General features: G+C 34.1%; 1 protein-coding gene across 1 annotated transcript in view; it reads right to left on the reverse strand.

Annotated features, from left to right (window-relative positions):
- LOC132560333 (voltage-dependent calcium channel subunit alpha-2/delta-3-like) overlaps nt 1-18,977 on the reverse strand; it is a 173,708-nt gene that overhangs the window by 44,631 nt on the left and 110,100 nt on the right. Inside the window, exons 4-15 of the mRNA XM_060225006.1 lie at nt 16,496-16,603; nt 15,826-15,885; nt 15,355-15,483; nt 8,581-8,743; nt 6,935-7,066; nt 6,330-6,396; nt 5,945-6,095; nt 5,019-5,183; nt 4,663-4,785; nt 3,386-3,464; nt 2,616-2,665; nt 292-402 (exon numbers count right to left, since the gene is read on the reverse strand). Of these exons, the coding sequence (XP_060080989.1) occupies nt 292-402; nt 2,616-2,665; nt 3,386-3,464; nt 4,663-4,785; nt 5,019-5,183; nt 5,945-6,095; nt 6,330-6,396; nt 6,935-7,066; nt 8,581-8,743; nt 15,355-15,483; nt 15,826-15,885; nt 16,496-16,603 (1,338 nt within the window). The remainder of the gene's footprint in view (nt 1-291; nt 403-2,615; nt 2,666-3,385; nt 3,465-4,662; nt 4,786-5,018; nt 5,184-5,944; nt 6,096-6,329; nt 6,397-6,934; nt 7,067-8,580; nt 8,744-15,354; nt 15,484-15,825; nt 15,886-16,495; nt 16,604-18,977) is intronic.

Consider the following 18,977-nt stretch of genomic DNA (forward strand, 5'->3'; position numbering starts at 1 on the left):
TCTTCGACCCCATAGGACAACAAAAACCCAGGTTCAATATCTCCAAAGAAGCATGTTGATCTCTTATAACTTCTACTCTTGCAGTGGTCAACAGCATCAAATCTGTAATAGGAAGGAGTAATGAAAAACACCCTGCCACCACTAGGGTTTGAACTAGTGACCCTTCAGTGTCTAGCCAGACACTTTACCAATCGAATAAAGGTAAACTCCCACTAGACGAGTCTTAAGTAAGGCAACCTGTACACTCAACTTCTAGTGATGTAAAGTCCAGATAATTAAATAAATACTTACCTCAGAGAGATCAGGTGAGACTTCTGTGGAGTAATCAGCATATACAGGTGTCCAGATTGGGTTACGTTTCTTCTGTATCACCATAGGGCGACTCAATACTTTCAGGTAATGCTGTAAGTAGAATACTTCATAACTGAGGGTTACCCCACCTTATTACATAAAGGGACTCAATACATTCAGGTAATGATGGAAGTAAAATACTGGGTTACTGAGGGTTACCCTACCTTATTACATAAAGGGACTCAATACCTTCAGGTAATGATGGAAGTAGAATACTGGGTTACTAAGGGTTACCCCACCTTATTACATTAAGGGACTCAATACCTTCAGGTTATGATGGAAGTAAAATACTGGGTTACTGAGGGTTACCCCACCTTATTACATTAAGTGACTCAATACCTTCAGGTTATGATGGAAGTAAAATACTGGGTTACTGAGGGTTACCCTACCTTATTACATTAAGGGACTCAATACCTTCAGGTAATGATGGAAGTAAAATACTGGGTTACTAAGGGTTACCCCACCTTATTACATTAAGGGACTCAATACCTTCAGGTAATGATGGAAGTAGAATACTGGGTTACTAAGGGTTACTCTACCTTATTACATTAAGGGACTCAATACCTTCAGGTTATGATGGAAGTAAAATACTGGGTTACTGAGGGTTACCCCACCTTATTACATTAAGGGACTCAATACCTTCAGGTTATGATGGAAGTAAAATACTGGGTTACTGAGGGTTACCCCACCTTATTACATTAAGGGACTCAATACCTTCAGGTAATGATGGAAGTAGAATACTGAATTACTGAGGGTTACCCCACCTTATTACATTAAGGGACTCAATACCTTCAGGTTATGATGGAAGTAAAATACTGGGTTACTGAGGGTTACCCCACCTTATTACATTAAGGGACTCAATACCTTCAGGTTATGATGGAAGTAAAATACTGGGTTACTGAGGGTTACCCCACCTTATTACATTAAGGGACTCAATACCTTCAGGTTATGATGGAAGTAAAATACTGGGTTACTGAGGGTTACCCTACCTTATTACATTAAGGGACTCAATACCTTCAGGTAATGATGGAAGTAGAATACTGAATTACTGAGGGTTACCCCACCTTATTACATTAAGGGACTCAATACCTTCAGGTAATGATGGAAGTAGAATACTGAATTACTGAGGGTTACCCCACCTTATTACATTAAGGGACTCAATACCTTCAGGTAATGATGGAAGTAGAATACTGAATTACTGAGGGTTACCCCACCTTATTACATTAAGGGACTCAATACCTTCAGGTAATGATGGAAGTAAAATACTGGGTTACTAAGGGTTACTCTACCTTATTACATTAAGGGACTCAATACCTTCAGGTAATGATGGAAGTAGAATACTGAATTACTGAGGGTTACCCCACCTTATTACATTAAGGGACTCAATACCTTCAGGTAATGATGGAAGTAAAATACTGAATTACTAAGGGTTACCCCACCTTATTACATTAAGGGACTCAATACCTTCAGGTAATGATGGAAGTAAAATACTGGGTTACTAAGGGTTACTCTACCTTATTACATTAAGGGACTCAATACCTTCAGGTTATGATGGAAGTAAAATACTGGGTTACTGAGGGTTACCCCACCTTATTACATTAAGGGACTCAATACCTTCAGGTTATGATGGAAGTAAAATACTGGGTTACTAAGGGTTACTCTACCTTATTACATTAAGGGACTCAATACCTTCAGGTAATGATGGAAGTAAAATACTGGGTTACTAAGGGTTACCCCACCTTATTACATTAAGGGACTCAATACCTTCAGGTAATGTTATGATGGAAGTAAAATACTGAATTACTAAGGGTTACTCTACCTTATTACATTAAGGGACTCAATACCTTCAGGTAATGATGGAAGTAAAATACTGGGTTACTAAGGGTTACCCTACCTTATTACATTAAGGGACTCAATACCTTCAGGTTATGATGGAAGTAAAATACTGGGTTACTGAGGGTTACCCTACCTTATTACATTAAGGGACTCAATACCTTCAGGTAATGATGGAAGTAGAATACTGAATTACTGAGGGTTACCCTAAAATAGGTATCTTGGATATGGTTTGGGTAATACAGTAAATAACAGTTACACAGTCTGTATTCAGGTACAGATACTGGCTTTTATAATGTAATTAAGTACATGTAAATCAGAACCAGGTACAATGTATATACCAAAGTGAATGTTGAGGTATGTATGGTGAACACCTTGATAAATATTCAATTAAGCTACTTCATGAAAAGATAAATCAAGTTTTTACTTACCTGTACATTTTCTGATACATCTGCCAGGGTGGATATGTGAGAATAGTAACCTGAAGACGTCAAAAGCATTGTTAACTTGACAATTGTCTACAATTTATCCTGATGTCAGAGAAAATTATGGTTGATTTCAACTTACACTGATATTTTCCTTCTTCTTAACCCAATGGTAAATCTTTACCTCATATTTATGGTAAATTTCATCTGAACAAGAAAATACTTTCAACATTAACTTGATACTAACTTTCACCTTAACTTGATACTAACTTTCACCTTAACATGATACTAACTTTCAGGTTAACTTGATACTAACTTTCACATTAACTTGACACTAACTTTCACATTAACTTGATACTAACTTTCACATTAACTTGATACTAACTCTCACGTCAACTTGATATTAACTTTCACATTAACTTGACACTAACTTTCAGGTTAACTTGATACTAACTTTCACATTAACTTGACACTAACTTTCACATTAACTTGATACTAACTTTCACATTAACTTGATACTAACTCTCACGTCAACTTGATATTAACTTTCACATTAACTTGATACTAACTTTTACATTAACTTGACAATTACCTTCACCTTAACCTTTTAAATACCTTAACTAAACAGCAGTTTTAGTTATGATTCAGTGGTCATCTTTCACTTTAAAAGAAGTGAAGAATTTCATATTGAAATAATATTATTATAAGTATCTTGATATTAATGAGATGACATGTCAATCAAACCCTGAACCTATCAGAGACGTTCCCTGTTTTACCTTTGTTTGCACAAGCCATCCACTTAGCATTCCTGTTGTCTGAAACTTCTCGACCAATCAGAAATGTGAACATCCTTACCTTTTAAACAGAAACAAATCAAAATCTGATTCAGACAAAGTTGACAATCATCAATCTTATTTCCTTGTAACAAGACCTGTCTCACTGGTAGTACTGACAACAACAGCTATATTTGTTGGTATAGGATAGAAGGATGTTAATATCTTTGGATGGCTGCCTGACCAATCTATACAATTTCATGCTTTGGTACAGCATAGTGAATGATATAAAATAGAAAATCTAAGGATTCTGATGCCAACAATTGTTTGATCTTCATCCAGACTTTAAAAGCTACATTTTTCCCACTTATTTCTCTTCTTTTCTGTTATTATGCTGATTATCATATGAAGTTAGAATTTTTTCCCTAAAAACCAGCGATAACAACTTAAGACTGTCAAATCCAAGGTGGTCATTTAGTTTTTCTGATCACTCCCAAAATCCAAACGACACGACTAGGGAACAAAGTGAGCCTATATATGAAATCTGAGGCAGATCAATTGTGAACATTCCAAGAAATAACAACAAAGTGTCAAAATTAAAATCCAAGATGGCCACCTGTCTGCCGTTTTCAATTCATCTGATCAGTCCTAAAATCATCGGAGCACAACTAATGACCTTCAGGAACCTTCTTATAAAATTTAGGAAAACTTAATCAAGTATCTCTCAAGAAATAAATAACAATAACAAACTTTCATTGTCAAATTCCTAGATAGCTGCCTGTTAATTAACCATTTTGTTTGATCCATCTAAATTACTTTTCCAGACATAGCAATCATCTGTTATTCTGAAAAAACAAATATGGTTGTCTGCTAGCCATATCATTTTTTAGATCAATTCCAAACAATGCACAAATCAGGACCAAAAGGAACCTGCTTATGAAATTTGAGAAATTGGGATAACAAACTATTACTGTCAAAATCCAAGATGGCTGACTGTTGGACAATTTGGTTTTTGGATAAATCCCAAAGTGAAAAGAGCACAACTAGGAACCAAGGGGAACCTATATGAAATTTGAAAACGATCCATCAAATACTTAAGAAATAGCAGTAAAAAGAATTATTGATGGACAGATAGACAGACAACGGATATGGACATAAATAACAAGTGATCTGAACAGTCCACTATTTCCTGATATTGGGCTAAAATTACGTTCTGTTTAGGGTAACTTCTCATACATACACTGTTTATCTTTAATGAGAAGAACACGATCAAAACTCACAGGTTTTCTGTTGTCTGTTTTCCAATTTCGTTCTTCAAATATTTTTTCATACCCCTCTGGAGCCCCATCAGTAATGAGCATGATGGCTTTGTTGCAGAGACGTTTTCCCCAGGCCATCTCCTCCTGTATAGTACAGAATGGACAATTCTCAGCAAGTATTTGAGCCATTACAACAAAAAAGAAATTATTGGAAAACAGATTATTTCTGACTAACCTTTGATACTTCTTATCAATTAAACATGTAAGCAATTTTAAATTCAATTTTGGTTGCTACAACAAGATTTAATGATCATGGCATTCTTATAAAACAGCATTTCTATATTTTGTTATAGTCACATTTAGAGAAAAGAACTCACTCTTTCAAACAGATCAAAGGCTTCAGTCAGAGCTTTGTCAAACCTGGCTATATAGGAAGTCTTAAGGTTTCGTATGTATCCTGCTAGTCTTTCTCGATTCTCCTTATTTGCCTGCATCATTGTACCATTAAAACATGGATCCAGATAGGTCAGATTTTTGTTAAACTGAGAAAGAAAAGTTTAATTGGAAATTAATCATTAACATATCAGGGTTTTCACACTGGGACTAAATATTTCACCATTTTATTTCAACCTACTCGGTAGTTCATTGTTCCATTTTGTTGTGTGTTGTCAGATCACCACAGATATCATACAAATTAATATATGACAAAGATGTGCTACTGCTATTCTGGTGATTATGAAATAATTCACAATGACTACGCTCCAACAACTCTTTAAAAAGGGATCATGTCCTACATCATCAAACAGCACCATGTTCAATTGGTAAAATTTCTGATTATATACCAAAAACCAACTGTAATAAAGAGATCTCATAGAGATTTGGATCTTCAGCTGGTCTTTTCCTATCATCTGCTTTTATAAGAATTATATGAAGTTTGAAAATTATCTATACAGTTATTCTCCCAAAGCAGCCTTAACATTCTATAACTGTTAAAATCAAGATGGCTGCTTATTGTTAATGCTATGTATCCATCCTGTACTTCAAGAAATAGCCATAACAAACCTTCTTAGTAAAAATCCAAGATGGCTGACTTTGAACCATTTTATGTTTCTGATCTGTCCCAAAATCTCCAGCATGAAATTTGAGAAAGATTCGTCCAGTGCTTCTTAAGAAAGAGTGACAACAAAAATCATTTAAGGAAGCCCAACAGACAGACCACATAGACCCAGCGTGATTTGTACAGTCTATCATCTGGTGCTGGTAGTCTAATTAGCCAAAATGTCATAAAACTGTACAAACTTACTGATATGATATTGAAATAATCTTTGCTGCTGAAAGTTTCTAGAATCCTTTCAATGGTACTTCGTGTTATTTCCATTCTCAGACCTTTCATACTGCCACTTGTGTCCACCAAAATAATTACATTCTTAGGGGAGGAAGACGACTCGATGTACCTGTAAACAGCATGATTACTGGGCTTAAGTAACTCAGCATACCCAAGGACATTAAATCACATACTATTTGTATATATTGGAATGCTACTGTCCAACTTATATCATGACTCATGTGATAGACATTTCAAAACTTAAATTCTGTATGAATTTCTTGGTTATTTAAAAGATTTGCAAAAACATTTTCCTATCAATATATAATCACTAATCCCACAATATATAACTGTATTGTCTTACCAGTTTCTCACACGGCAGTCAAACATATCGATATTACCTCCCTTATTATCCTGTGGCCACCGAATACCTGTAATAGAAATCATCTGTTAGTCAAATCTTAATCTCATATAAAACAAAGATAAAGTTCCATTAATTTCTGACCAACTACAGTAGTAACTCTTGAATATCCCAGATCCTGTATAGCCACAACAGCCAGACCCCGGCCACATCAGCCAGACCCCAGCCACATTAGCCAGACCCCAGCCACATGGCCACATCAGTTATATCCCATCCTCATCTGCTACATAATAGCTAGACCCTAGCCAGTTAATATAGTTTATATAGTTTTGGTTTGTGTTAAGAGTAATTTTGCCATTGCCCTACCTACAGGGTTCCATATCGGTGAGACATTTAATACAATTAAACCCTAAACTTGTTGTGAACCACCATTTGCGGAATTTTATAACTTACTAAGTGGGATGCCCTGCATACCATCTGGTATCGAAGGGGAGGATGACTAAATCTGACCTAACCTTTCTTTACATTCATATCTTATCAAAAAAGATACACATCAGATAATGACTTTGGATTCACTTCTTACTTCCTGGTGAGGATGGTCAACTTGCCTGGAAATACTCTGAAGAAACCGTCAGAACTACAGAAATACTGCCAAGTCAGTCCTTTGATTTTTCTGTCATTCTGCAACATTTCCTCATTCAGAGCTTCTGACCATTTCACTCCATTCTGAATTAAAGAATCTGAAACACAGGATATAAATAGTTATTACACATACTCTAGGTATATTGTCTGACTGCTAATGAAAGACATGATGTACACACTACTCTCTAAAAGTGATCCCATGTGAACAGTTTATATAAGCACTGTTACCGTTACTGTGATCTACCAATGGATATTTTCAACTTACTCACTAAATTTTAGAGCCGTCTATTTGAGTTGTCTCCCTTGTTGTCACTGAAGTTATTTTGCATTTGGTATAAATAAAGTTGGTTGCAACACATTACATGCTTTTCAGGGCCATTTCATCAATCATTATATCATTCAGAATGTATAAAAATAGTCCCTAAATTATGACTTTGATTCAAGATTTATGTTTCAGTTTTTAAGAAATGTGATAATTTATTGTTTCACAGCTATGTTTGGTTAATGAATGCAATACGCTTCTTACCGATAATGAATCTTAACAAAATTTTACTATGATTAAGGAATATGTTTGACTTCTTTTGATAACTATTGATTTACACAGGTGTACTAAAAACACCTGCTTTCTGTATAGCACTTACACAACTAAATTAACTAATCAGCAACTGGTATCCAATTAATTGTAATCCCACCTTAACTTTAATTTTGTGAAAGATTGAGTTCTCTATGGGGTTTTAATCTATATCTGGTGAAAGATGAAAGTAGTATGTAGGTATTTGGGTCCAAGAAAATGGGCAGGTTTAGACGGGTGTAAAATGTAAGGGCATTTCCCAGAGTGGTCGGTTAGTCTCACCTGTATACTTCCTGTTATTGACTTCTGATGGCGATAAGACATTTAACTACTAAATGATGCCATTTTAAGCCTTTGCTAGGTATGTTTCTAAGAATTTAATTCAAATACTTATGCTAATAGCTTCACGGGCGTTGGTCACGATTTTGGTTTTTGTTAAATTCTGTTATTGGCCAGATGGTGCCCCTCAAATACGTCCCAATACCTGTTTTTAGACAGTCAAAAGTACTTGTTACACATGAGTGAGAAATTGAATGAGTTGAGTCACAGGTCACATAGCTTATGTGATGTCAAGATGTATGTTTGATGCTCTTGATTGAAAGTGTTACTTTAATTAGCAATTAATGCTGTAACTAAACACTATATATTATTATACAAAAAATTAAACAAATAGAACTGTTTAACTAAAACTATATTAGTGTGAAATCTACATTGAAAATCGTGATTTGGCAACATTCAAATACAAAATTATGTACATCTTCAAATACATGATCTTGGTAAGAACAGCTGTTCTTGTTTTGAAATAACAAAACCCTTCAAAATATGTAATAACAGTGATTGATTAAGTAGCATGAAACCTACATTTATGTCTATAAATGTATGCAAATTACAATATTAAGTGGTTGCTGTTAGAAAATAACTTTTGCAGTCCTAAGAAATTGTCAGACAGTGACACTGTACCCTGAATTATATTCTAGTGATATCATTGTGTATGAGAATTATCTCCCTTTGTCCATATATTGCACACCTTCCTTAACGTACTTTTATCATAAACATTTGTGGGTACATGTATAGTACTGGTGTTGAAATTCACAGCAGCATTGTTGAATCTGGAACTGTTGACAGTGGGTAAGTATCGATATTTGGCTATTGTGTTGGGCCCTCCCACGCCTACCAACATCACGTCACTGTGGTAGTTTGCTTCCTGTAAAACAAAAAAGCATATCAGACACAGTTCAATAGCAGGCATCACAATGTTATAGAAAGTTTACCTGATAAGCTTATACATAAAAATTTAAGAGGTCAAATAGTGTTCCTTCACTGAATCTGGAACAACTTTTCTCTAATGAAACTGCCATTGATAATACGCATAAACATTTTTTTCTCTGCAGAAGCAGTATAACGATAATTATTCATGTGCTAATCAATGAAAATGAAGTGATCACTTTTTTTTATATCTCTAAATGTCGTTGTGATTTTTACTTTTCAACTTTCCCAATGACGTTAAAGTGATATATTCTAACAATTATTTCTCTTCTGAAAAGAAGTGCTGATATATTTAAGATTGATTAAATTTTGAATAATATTTTGTAATAATTTTTTAGCTCTATCTCAGTCTCTGTTGGTTGTATATATAGATGACTTCTGTCACCAATATACTAGCTGTCATTTGTCTATTTTTGCTTTTATATGTTTATTTTGTTTACTTTTTTACTCATCCTGAAAACAACAGCATAGATAAATCTATTTTCTATTGCATAAAGCAGTCACAAATGCTGATTAAACAGAATTTTCTTCCTTCTGGTTGTTGTAATATTGAATAGTCTAATATATTACTGAAGCTCTACTGATCTGGCTGTCAACAATATATATTAGCTCCACTGAAACACAATTTTGCAGCAATGAAACAGCAACAAAGCAAGAAGCAGTTTTAATCTTACCAGATGATGGTAATAATTTCTTCTCTGAAAACAAATTTATTTGATTTCAAAACATTATAAAGAAAAAAAAAGGTCGATTTAAGACCGTGCCAGCAAAAAATGGAAATACACAATATTACTTTTATTCTATTCTGAGTAAAGTTTACATTTCTGAACCTACGAAGAAACTAATGAAGACTGAAGATGAAACACACCTATTCGAAAACAGACATTACTCTCTCCTGAATTATATTACATACAGAACTTAACATGAACAGTGCTAATTTAGATGACAGACTGTGTCTAGGTGAGAAACCTTCACATTTAATTTATGAACTTGTTTCTGAATATAGTATTTATGACATTTTTTGAAATCCTCTTAATAATTCAATTTTGACTCCTGTATGTCGTCCATTATGACGTCATGTTTTGTGAACTGCAGATTGTTACTTTGGTTCTATGTTTTTATGTTACAATCGTCCGGATGAGGGCTGCATATAGCGGTCAAAAGACACTTATAGGAATAAAAGAAACAGCTTCCTGGATGTTGAGAATCATTTATTATACTCATATGTTAATTTCTCACACCAGAAACCTATTACCTCAATAATTGTAGTTACATACACCAGAAACCAGAACTTATACAAAATTAGAAATCAAAATTACTATACTGCTGAATTTCAATGAAATAACAGGACTACAGGTTCATCAATGTTAATGTTAACAAGTTGAAAATCTTCATGTAAATATTGCATCTGCTCTGGATTACTTCCCTTTGACATTAATATGTGTCATATATACAATCACAAAACACATCAGTGAACAAAACTGACAATTAATAGCTAAAGATAAAAGATATATTGTTATTACAACAAACATGAACTACTTGATACCACTTAATGTCAACTTCAGTAATCTTAATGTTACTACTGTGGATTCCACTTAATGTCAACTTCACTGATCTAAATCCAACTACACTGAATTCCACTTCATGTCAACTTCAGATATCTGAATCTAACTACAGTAGATTCCACTTAATGTCTAAATCTAACTACAGTAGATTCCACTTAATGTCAACCTCAGTAATCTAAATCTAACTACACTGAATTCCACTTAATGTCAACCTCAGTAATCTAAATCTAACTACAGTAGATTCCACTTAATGTCAACCTCAGTAATCTAAATCTAACTACAGTAGATTCCACTTAATGTCAACTTCAGATATCTAAATCTAACTACAGTAGATTCCACTTAATGTCAATTCAGTAATCATCTTACAGTGGATTCCACTTAACCTCAGATTCTAACTCTAACTACAGTAGATTCTACATTAACCTAAATCTAACTACAGTGAATTCCACTTAATGTCAATTTCAGTTATCTAAATCTAACTACAGTGAATTCCACTTAATGTCAACTTCACTTACCTAAATCTAACTACAGTGGATTCCTTTTAATGTTAACTTCAGTAATCTGAATCTAACTACAGTAGATTCAACTTAATGGTAACTACATTAACCTAAATCTAACTACAGTGAATTCCACTTAATGTCAATTTAATGAATCTAACTACAGTAGATTCCACTTAATGTCAACTTCAGATATCTAAATCTAACTACACTGAATTCCACTTAATGTCAACTTCACTTACCTAAATCTAACTACAGTAGATTCCACTTAATGTCAACCTCAGTAATCTAAATCTAACTACACTGAATTCCACTTAATGTCAACCTCAGTTATCTAAATCTAACTACAGTGAATTCCACTTAATGTCAACTTCAGATATCTAAATCTAACTACACTGAATTCCACTTAATGTCAACTTCACTTACCTAAATCTAACTACAGTAGATTCCACTTAATGTCAACTTCTGAATTCCACTTATGTCAATCTAAATCCAACTCATTTTCATGTCAACTTCAGTCAACTTAAATCTAATCTACACTGAATTCCACTTAATGTCAACTTCAGATACCTAAATCTAACTACAGTGAATTCCACTTAATGTCAACTTCAGTTACCTGAATCCAACTACAATGAATTCCACTTAATGTCAACTTCAGTTACCTGAATCCAACTACACTGAATTCCACTTAATGTCAACTTCAGTAATCTAAATCTAACTACACTGAATTCCACTTAATGTCAACCTCAGTAATCTGAATCTAACTACAGTGAATTACATGTCAAACAGTTATCTAAATCTAACTACAGTGGATTCCACTTAATGTCAACTTCAGTTACCTAAATCTAACTACAGTGAATTCCACTTAATGTCAATTTCAGTTATCTAAATCTAACTACAGTGAATTCCACTTAATGTCAACTTCAGTTACCTAAATCTAACTACAGTGAATTCCACTTAATGTCAACTTCAGTTACCTAAATCTAACTACACTGAATTCCACTTCATGTCAACTTCACTTATCTAAATCTAACTACAGTGGATTCCACTTAATGTCAACCTCAGTAAATCTACCACTGAATTCCACTTAATGTCAACTTCAGTTACCTAAATCTAACTACACTGAATTCCACTTAATGTCAACTTCAGTTACCTAAATCCAACTACACTGAATTCCACTTCATGTCAACTTCAGTTACCTAAATCCAACTACACTGAATTCCACTTAATGTCAACTTCAGTTACCTAAATCTAACTACACTGAATTCCACTTAATGTCTAACCTAAATCTAACTACACTGAATTCCACTTAATGTCAACTTCAGTTATCTAAATCTAACTACAGTGAATTCCACTTAATGTCAACTTCAGTTACCTAAATCCAACTACACTGAATTCCACTTCATGTCAACTACAGTTACCTAAATCTAACTACAGTGAATTCCACTTAATGTCAACTTCAGTAATCTAAATCTAACTACAGTAGATTCCACTTAATGTCAACTTCAGATATCTAAATCTAACTACACTGAATTCCACTTAATGTCAACTTCACTTATCTAACTCTAACTACAGTGGATTCCTTTTAATGTCAACTTCAGTAATCTGAATCTAACTACAGTAGATTCCACTTAATGTCAACTACAGTTACCTAAATCTAACTACAGTGAATTCCACTTAATGTCAACTTCAGTTATCTAAATCTAACTACAGTGAATTCCACTTAATGTCAACTTCAGATATCTGAATCTAACTACAGTAGATTCCACTTAATGTCAACTTCAGTAATCTAAATCTAACTACACTGAATTCCACTTAATGTCAACTTCAGATATCTGAATCTAACTACAGTAGATTCCACTTAATGGTAACTACAGTTACCTAAATCTAACTACAGTAGATTCCACTTAATGTCAACCTCAGTAATCTGAATCTAACTACAGTAGATTCCACTTAATGTCAACTTCAGTTACCTAAATCTAACTACAGTAGATTCCACTTAATGTCAACCTCAGTAATCTGAATCTAACTACAGTGGATTCCACTTAATGTCAACTTCAGATATCTAAATCTAACTACACTGAATTCCACTTAATGTCAACTTCACTTACCTAAATCTAACTACAGTGGATTCCTTTTAATGTCAACTTCAGTAATCTGAATCTAACTACAGTAGATTCCACTTAATGGTAACTACAGTTACCTAAATCTAACTACAGTAGATTCCACTTAATGTCAACTTCAGTAATCTAAATCTAACTACACTGAATTCCACTTCATGTCAACTTCAGTAATCTGAATCTAACTACAGTAGATTCCACTTAATGTCAACTTCAGATATCTAAATCTAACTACAGTAGATTCCACTTAATGTCAACTTCAGTAATCTAAATCTAACTACACTGAATTCCACTTAATGTCAACTTCAGATATCTGAATCTAACTACAGTAGATTCCACTTAATGGTAACTTCAGATATCTAAATCTAACTACAATGAATTCCACTTAATGTCAACTTCAGTTACCTGAATCCAACTACACTGAATTCCACTTAATGTCAACTTCAGTAATCTGAATCTAACTATCCACTTAATGGTAACTACTAAATTCCACTTAATGTCAACTTCACATACCTAAATCTAACTACACTGAATTCCACTTAATGTCAACTTCACTTATCTAACTCTAACTACAGTAGATTCCACTTAATGGTAACTACAGTTATCTGAATCTAACTACAGTGAATTCCACTTAATGTCAACTTCACTTACCTAAATCTAACTACAGTGAATTCCACTTAATGTCAACTTCACTTACCTAAATCTAACTACAGTGAATTCCACTTAATGTCAACTTCAGTTACCTAAATCCAACTACAATGAATTCCACTTAATGTCAACTTCAGATATCTAAATCTAACTACACTGAATTCCACTTAATGTCAACTTCACTTACCTAACTCTAACTACAGTGGATTCCTTTTAATGTCAACTTCAGTAATCTAAATCTAACTACAGTGAAGTAATGGTGTAAGCACACCTATAACGGGAATTAATCTCATTTCTGGATTTTAACAAATGTTTACAAAGTGAATGGCCATAACTCTTCCACAAGTGTTGAACAAATTGCTATTGAGGGAAAACACAGCCGCCTTGTCAACATGATAAAGCTAGTAAAAAAGGAGAATGGTCAAAAATTGAGATAAGAGAAGGAAGCGATCTCACAGTTAGATAAAAATGCTAAAACAAGCCAATGGCAAATCTCTCTGACAACATTGGTGAATTTTTAAACTCTCAAGGGTAAAGAGGAGAAGCCAATGAATTTCTATCTCCAAAATAAAAACTAGAAATTGTCTGTGAGACATAAATTCCTTTACTCCTTAGCATATACCTAAGTATCAATGAAAGATAAACTTGCAACAGTTGTCAAATGTGATGTTTGACCAATTCATCTTGAACAACGACCATCTTAATATGAAAAGGTGTAGAATTTGAACTAAGAATACAATGGGATAAAAACAAATCAATTTTTTCATTCCAAGGACTGACTAAGTTTGTCATGACACCCATTGGAACAGGATGTGATGGGATAGAAAAGGGTAGGACTAAATGTCCCCACATAAAATGATGAGGGCATGAATATTGGGGGGGACTGATGTTCAATTATTTCTATATATAAAAAAAAAAAATCATCTAACTTATCTGTACAATCGTCATATTTCTTTTCTGAATTACGTATCTACGCCTTTTTTCATGTCATGCCAGGCCGATATAACCGATAAGCATACAATTTGACATCACTGGAGTACAACAATCCAGCACATAGGATAACACTACTAAACATATAGCTCATACATGTCATACGTCTAACATCAAAATACCTCAGCACTCTCCTCGTATGTATAATTGGTTTCTGAATCGTCACTTCGATTGGAATCACTGGGCTAAATAAAATTTACAAAATGGTAAAGTTATGGTGCATACAACACAGAGAATATAAACAAGAAACAGTTAGGCCGAAAACACTCACCCGATATTTAGGATAACAAATACATATGTCATTACGAAAAGGCCAAAAAAAATGAATATGTCCCTAAGAAGTTAACATTTTTTTGTGTAATTTGAATTTTTGTTTCCTTTCCGAGACCTGGAAATTTTGTCATTGGTCGAATTTTTCACTAATCACTAATGCAGAGCAGAAATGGAAATATGAGATTTTTTTAAATCAAGAAATTATTTCGAACAAATAGCATGTACAGACAGACAGACCTTGTACCACTTCATTCATGTCAGGCAAGCTACTTAATGTCAAATTTGTTACTATGGTATCAACAGATACAACAATCAAAAATAGACACATTTCCACTTGGTTTTAAAACAATTCAAACAAACACAATATTTATTGTATCCTGATATCAGTGTGACAAGAAGGAGTAAAACTAAAAATACAGTGACTGAAACAAAGGAAAAATATAAAGTTTGACTTACCTCGCCACCAGGTTTGGTGACATTGTGAGGGTGTGGGGTTGGCCGAACCACCTCTGGACTTGTACGATTGATGCCCATCATCACAAGATCTGCATCACTCAGGAGCTTTTTGTTATTCAGGTAGTCAAACTGTGACAACAGATAATGAGAGGTAATCAAACTGTGACAACAGATAACAAGAGATAGTCAAACTGTGACAACAGATAACAAGAGGTAGTCACACTGTGACAACAGATCACCAGAGGTAGTCACACTGTGACAACAGATCACCAGAGGTAGTCACACTGTGACAACAGATAACAAGAGGTAGTCACACTGTGACAACAGATAACCAGATGTAGTTAAAATATGACAAGAGATAACCATTATAATTGTACTGAATGCTAAATGCAACTTTGTTGGATAATGAATCAAATGTTCAGGACATTAAGTCCTCAGAACAAATAAATAAATAATCCAGATAAAACATACCTCAAGATTCTCATCAAATGTATGGTTTCTGCTAGCTTGTTCTGCAACTGCTACCAAGTTCTGGATAAAAAAATATTTCAATTAAGGTATGCTTAATACTTGAATTGAAGGCAAGCATGGATGCTACAGGCTGTGTTTATTGCTTGCAAGGAAACAATCTAGACATTGTCTAAGGAAACTAAAGGATCCATAAAACTGGATAATGTCTGAGAAAGTGCAGGATCAAACAGGCTGGATATTGTCAAAAAAAAAAAGGATCAAACAGGATGTCGATATGCCAAACGGAACTTATGTTATCACACAAAAAGAATTCCTATTGATAGTAACAGTGACCTTGACCTTTTGCTTTTGAACCTGAAAGCAAACCCAAGCAAACACTTCTGATTAGGAAGCACTGTATGAAGTTTGAGGTTGAATGGCCAAAGTGAAGTCAGGTTATCAAAAAAAAAACCTTTGTGCAGAAGATATGCAGATGACACCTCTGACATAGTTATACCTATTTGTTGTCTTTGACAGGTGACACAAAAAAGGATCTAACAGGCTGGATATTGTCTGAGAATAAAAAAGGATCCAACAGTTGGATGTTCTGATTTGCCTTGTTTCTATGTCATTCTTTCTAATTTTGAAATGTTCCCTCAGTACCTGTGTAATGGTTTGCCTTGTTCCTTACCTTTACAGCCCTGACCTTGTCTTTTAATAATTTTTTGATGCTAAGAGCTGTTTTCTTGACATGATGTGATGGACTCCAGTGCTGGATACTTGTAAGTTTTTCATATTTCTGTAAACAAACAAAATTTATTTTAGAGTTCCACATTTAAAACTTCTAAGAACAATTAAGAAACTTAAACCAGAAATTTGATATATATATATATATATTTTGTACCATTAGTCTTCCATCTTTCACTTTGGCATCAGTCCATTCAACATGCAGTTTTTATTGACCATTTGCATTTATGGCCCTGGTTACAGTTATACTGTCAAAACACATTATCTCCAAATTCAAAGAACCATGAGAAATATTGCGACTTATCTGAATTTCGACTCAAAGAAAGGGTCTAAATAAGGTTAACCGTTTGTTCCTGATTACTGTTGAACGAAGCATGGGCTAAGATAGCAAGGTACTCTGCGCTTCAAACAGCGTAAAGTAATCTATCATCTGGAAGGATTGGGAACAAACAGTATGTAATAACAATGAAAATCAACTACTCACTTTGTTCCATCCCTAACACTTCCCATATAAGGTCATATGATTTTATAAAATGTAAGAACAAAAGGAAAAAATTGCTTTTAATACATTACTAGAAACCATATTTGAAGTTACAGATCATGTTAAAATACCTTAACTAGAATAAAAATATGAAATAAGCAGCATTGAAATTGTTTACCCGTGCCAATTTGTACATGTAACTGTATAGTACAGCCTTAAAAAAACACTATAGGATCTTATTGCTCCTTACAGGTGCAGATGAATCATTGTTTCCAGTCTATTACACTGAATTTAAAACATTATCAGTTTTCATGTCTTGTGTAAACACAGTACTTATTTACCATACAAGCATGTCACTGCTACAGAACGGTGTATTGATCATACTCTTAGAAGACATGCTGATGTTTTCATAAAAATAACTTTCAAGACAATGGATGACTTTTCACTTGCTTAGCAACTGAAGGGACTGAAAAATCACTTTGACTAAAATGAAATCACAATGAGTCATCCAAATCAGAATTACTACAATGAGGAAGGAAGAAAATCAGGACTTGGAAATTCTTTAGACTCCAAATTAATTTCAATTCAATCAGTTTCGAGAAAATGAGTTTCAACTGTATGTGATAGTTTACTGGAAATGTCATATTTCCAAAGGGAGTATTCCAAGGGAGTGTTCCAAGGGAATGTCCCTATGGAGTGTTCAGAGGGAATGTCCAAAGGGAGTGTGCCAAGGGAGTATTCCAAGGGAGTGTTCCAAGGGAATGTCCAAAGGGAGTGTTCTAAGGGAATGTCCCAAGGGAGTATTCTAAGGGAATGTCCAAATGGAGTGTTCTAAGGGAATGTCCCAAGGAGTATTCCAAGGGAGTGTTACAAGGGAATGTTCCAAGGGAGTTTCAATGGAGAATTCCATGGGAATGTCGGAATGGAGTGTTCCAGGGGAGTGTCCCAAAGAAGTGTCCCAAGGGAAATAAAACACTTAACATTATACAAACATTCACAGCAACTTGTTTTAAATTGTTTATTTCACTGAAAATTCAGCACACAGTTTAAGGCTCATGATGTTTGTTAATCTATTTGGTGTTGTACTATCAGAAAGTCTAGCCAGTCTTCTTAGAAATGCTCTTAAAGCATTTCACTGAAACAACGCTGTTTCTTAATATTCTTTTTTCATTTTTTTTTTTCTTTAAACAAAAAAAAAAAAAAAACCAATTGCTCATATGTTCATCTGCCTTATTGTAAAAATTTGGGAACTCATGGTCAAATCACATAACTCCAAATGATATTAAAGAAATGCTCAGAATAGGAGTGACATGATAGAGATTACTCATTGTGAGCAGGCAATGTGCAGCTCAGCACAAGATTGACTTCATCCAATCAAACGTGCTGTTATATAATGAGGTTTGATCATTGTTTTTAATAGGACATCAAACAATATAAAACCCATACCCATTGGATTTTGGTTATCTATCATACAGCCAAATGGATCTTAAAGAATGACATATATATCAGGGCTTAATTGTGTTTCAATGGAATGAATCTCCAGTGGAGTAAATTTAAGATATCTCTTTTAATACTCTCACTTCATTAATCTAAAATCTGACATCCCCCACACATTCTATTTAATGAGATGAAGCCAGTAATCAAATGGACCGAATCCCATGAGGAGATATGACCAAACAAGAAGTTTAATCTCAAGGAAAGGTATCAGACATGTTGATTTCACCTTGGTCAAGGACATATGTTGTCAAACTGTAACCAATATCATTTCACTGCACATTTCTATCACAGATAAACAGATTTCTGTTGTGAAACCAACATTATGATTGATGTAATTTACAACGTGATTTTGAGTTCATGTCATTACATCAGATACAAAAATCAACAGTAAAAAGGCATTCCATTTGGGCTAATGTTATTGAAAGCAAATGTAGTTAATGATTATAAA

The sequence above is a fragment of the Ylistrum balloti genome, unplaced genomic scaffold (genome assembly GCF_031769215.1).
Source record: "Ylistrum balloti isolate Yb309-2 unplaced genomic scaffold, AGI_CSIRO_Ybal_v1 Utg371048, whole genome shotgun sequence".
NCBI classification, from domain to species: domain Eukaryota; kingdom Metazoa; phylum Mollusca; class Bivalvia; order Pectinida; family Pectinidae; genus Ylistrum; species Ylistrum balloti.